We start from the raw sequence: 3,291 nt of genomic DNA on the forward strand, positions 1-3,291 counted from the left end.
ACTGTCACAATTACATGAATCCTCTATCAAGTACAGGCCATTGCATTTAGATGTGTCTTCAATAATGTTAATAAAAATGCAACATTCCATACCTATTATTATTAATGTACGGGGGTTTGAATGTCCAAAACATATTAAGTCTACTAAGGTAATTTGGAAACATTATATGATCATTCACTGACTGACAATTTCCTCTTGATTATGTCATTTCTTCAGCATTTACATTTTCCTTCCCCTATACATTTTAGCACAATATCATCTTCATTAGTTACAATTTAAATACTTGCTAAACCTATATAAATATTGCTGACAAGATGCAATGTTTGTAATTTTGCAATTTGTAATATGCAGTACTATGTCTCTGACATGTATACCTCTTACTTAGTATACCTAATTTCTGCTAATTTAATCTGACATTCATCATGGAAGAAGCATATACATAATTTTATTTTATATAGGTCAATCATAACCAAATGCCATAGCCAATTTGAAAGTATATGGTCTGGCAACAGAAACCCACATGATACGGTTAATTCCGTATGTATAACAAGCATTTAAAATTTCTGCTTAATACAACTAATGACACAAGGACAATCGCTTAGGGGCGCGCGCACGCGCGCACGCACAGACACACACACACACACACACACACACACACACACACACACACACGTTTCAGCATGACTGAAAATGCTGAATTCTTTCTGATTCTCTAAACTCTTGACCTAAGTATAGGTTGTTTATATCCTGTCAAACACGATTTCAAAAGATGTGCCGATGAATAAAAATAAAAATTAATTAATTAAAAAACGGTGTTGCTAAATGTAAAAGTGCTATTGTAGTTGACCAGAGTCGTACAGTACAGTAACAGGCTATAGAGGTACATTGTTCGAAAACAGGATATCTTATAAACTAGAATACTGCAACATTTTCGCTCACTTCTGCTAAGCGTAAACCATCTCATACACCACGGCAAGCCGGTGTCAATCCTCTTGCTCTTCACTGTCTGCTTGCGTCTCTGTCCTCTTCTCTTTGTGACAGGTGAAAATACGCCGCATTTCTTCCTCATATCTAATGAAGTTTTCCCCAAATCTGGCCCAGGCTTTGAGGGGGACAGTGATGGTGTTTCTGTAAGGCTGCCGTACCTCGCTAATTTTTAGAAACACGCCATACCTGTTAGAACCCACGTCGAAATAGAACCGCTTATTATCAACGCGGAACGACGCAGCCTCGGGAAGCTCGGGCGACTGGTCATGGTTCCGAGCGCCTCGGCTTCGCTCGTCGGTCCCGTCCTCGCCGTAGTCATCTATCAGCTGAGACAGAGCATCTCTGAACTCGATGAGCCCTTGAGCCGGTAATACTATGGTTTGCTCGATACCCTGACCATAATAGCCCATAGTCCCCTGCCCTCGGCTGACAGTCTGCCTTATGCGCAAAAACCTGCCTCGTTGGTTTTCTTTCAAATCCAAGTAATATTTTCGGTTGTCTCGTTCAATTAATTCACTTTTCAGAACTCGGTGCGCTTGCTCTTCCGATGTTGCAGAACCGGTGGGAGACACCGGAGGTGCTTGAGGATCTTGCAGCCTCCTGCGGGTGTCGAGCGCACGGCCTTGTCCGTTGCTCTGCTCCTCTGGTCGTGGCACCTGACAGCCTCGGAGGCCAATGTGTGCGTAATAATCAATAAAGTCTCCCAAACAGTACCTTAGGTCGGGGGCCATTGACATGGACAGCGTGAGTTTGCTCTTCCTGATGTTATCGTGCCTTCCTCTTCCAATCCACACCTCAGCGATTTTTAGGAATCGTCCCCTCGTACTCTGCTTCACGTCTAAGTAGAAGCGCTTCTTCTGGATGTCGACGCGCTTTGAGGCGAGCTCTTGAATATCTGTGCCCTGAGTACCAGAGAGAACATACTGCTGTGGATATGCGCCTCTTGGAGAGGAATCTGATGTAATCCTCCCTCTACCTCTTTCCATCCCCCTTGTATTACTATCGGCCATAACTGCTCAAATTTCCCGACAGCCGAGTAGAGAACGGACCGATTTCCTCTCCATTTCTGGTGTCCTAGCGTGTCGTCGACACAGTAAGCTCAATTATTTAGGTTAGCCAGTTTATGCGCTCGACAAGTTTGAAAGATACCTCGATTGACCTGAAAATGGCAGCTAGCTGGCCAAAAGGAGTCATCAGTTGATCGAGTTTCTGTGTCCCGATAAAAGGTCAAGCGAATCGTATCGGCACATAGATTTATCAGCTGACTATGGATGCTAGTTTTTTCTCCTTACCGTACATCTGACACTTATCTCTGCCTGCTGAAACACCAGCAAGCCTGGTGAAACAGGAGAGAGAGAGAGAAATCATCCAATCCAGGGTCTCTTTAGAGGGCGCTGCATCAGTACAGGATACGAATGAACTCAATGACCCTCCCCCCTCCCTTCCACTATGCTCGGCGGTTTAAAGAGACGGCGTGTGAATTAAACCTAACGTTTACGTATAGTTAAACACACTTACTTCGCTTACTCGAACGATAACGATTGTTACGGATAGTCGGATATAGACCCTTAAGACGCGTTTTATACATTCGTCGGTTCTAGTCGCACATTCTATACATCCTTCGTTTTCTAGTTTCGCGTAGTCTCCGATAGTTTTCATGTGGGTTTAATACATCAGTTCTATTCAGCTCAGTGCAAACCTGATTTATTGTCTACTGAAGAGACTATACTGTTTTTCCTCAGTTAGACCTTGACTGATCCATGCCTCACTGAATGTCAAGATCTTGCAGACAGGCTACTTAAAATGCTTTGAAGCACTAGGTTATTTAATACAAGGGCAATGCCTGACTATAATAGATTAGCGTTTTAATATATTGTAGGCTATTTATAACGATACAACTGGCATCTAATAACATATGATGCGATTACAAAACCAACGCTGACAAGGCTGCGTCATCCCAGTTTGTTCCATAGGGAGAAGGAGGAGTGTCCTCAGATGCCCCCAACTCTGACTGCATATGCATGCTGTACTCCTCTGGCGGTAATTAGACCTTTTCGTGCATTGTTTTCTGAGCAAAAGTATCTTCTAAATACAGCGTAATATAATGTAGGTCTAATAAACATATAATGTAATGCATACCTCTCACATTACACCTTACATTAGGCCTCACTTTAATGGCTCGATTTTATGTTTGTAAACAAAACACTTGCGCCTACCTAGTTACGCTATCTCATTCTTAGTTCAGAAAATATGTGGTCAGAGACATGAGGAAATGGTGGACACTCCTTCTTCTAAGTGAACAGT

At 42.7% G+C, this 3,291-nt stretch overlaps 1 protein-coding gene across 1 annotated transcript; it reads right to left on the reverse strand.

The window, feature by feature from the left end:
• On the reverse strand, positions 1-2,359 carry purg (purine-rich element binding protein G). The gene has a single exon (XM_026998182.2). It carries the CDS (start codon positions 1,995-1,997, stop codon positions 984-986), a length of 1,014 nt encoding a protein of 337 aa, XP_026853983.1. The 5' UTR covers positions 1,998-2,359; the 3' UTR covers positions 1-983.
• Between the last annotated feature and the right edge of the window lie 932 nt (positions 2,360-3,291).

Source organism: Electrophorus electricus, chromosome 17 (genome assembly GCF_013358815.1).
Source record: "Electrophorus electricus isolate fEleEle1 chromosome 17, fEleEle1.pri, whole genome shotgun sequence".
NCBI classification, from domain to species: domain Eukaryota; kingdom Metazoa; phylum Chordata; class Actinopteri; order Gymnotiformes; family Gymnotidae; genus Electrophorus; species Electrophorus electricus.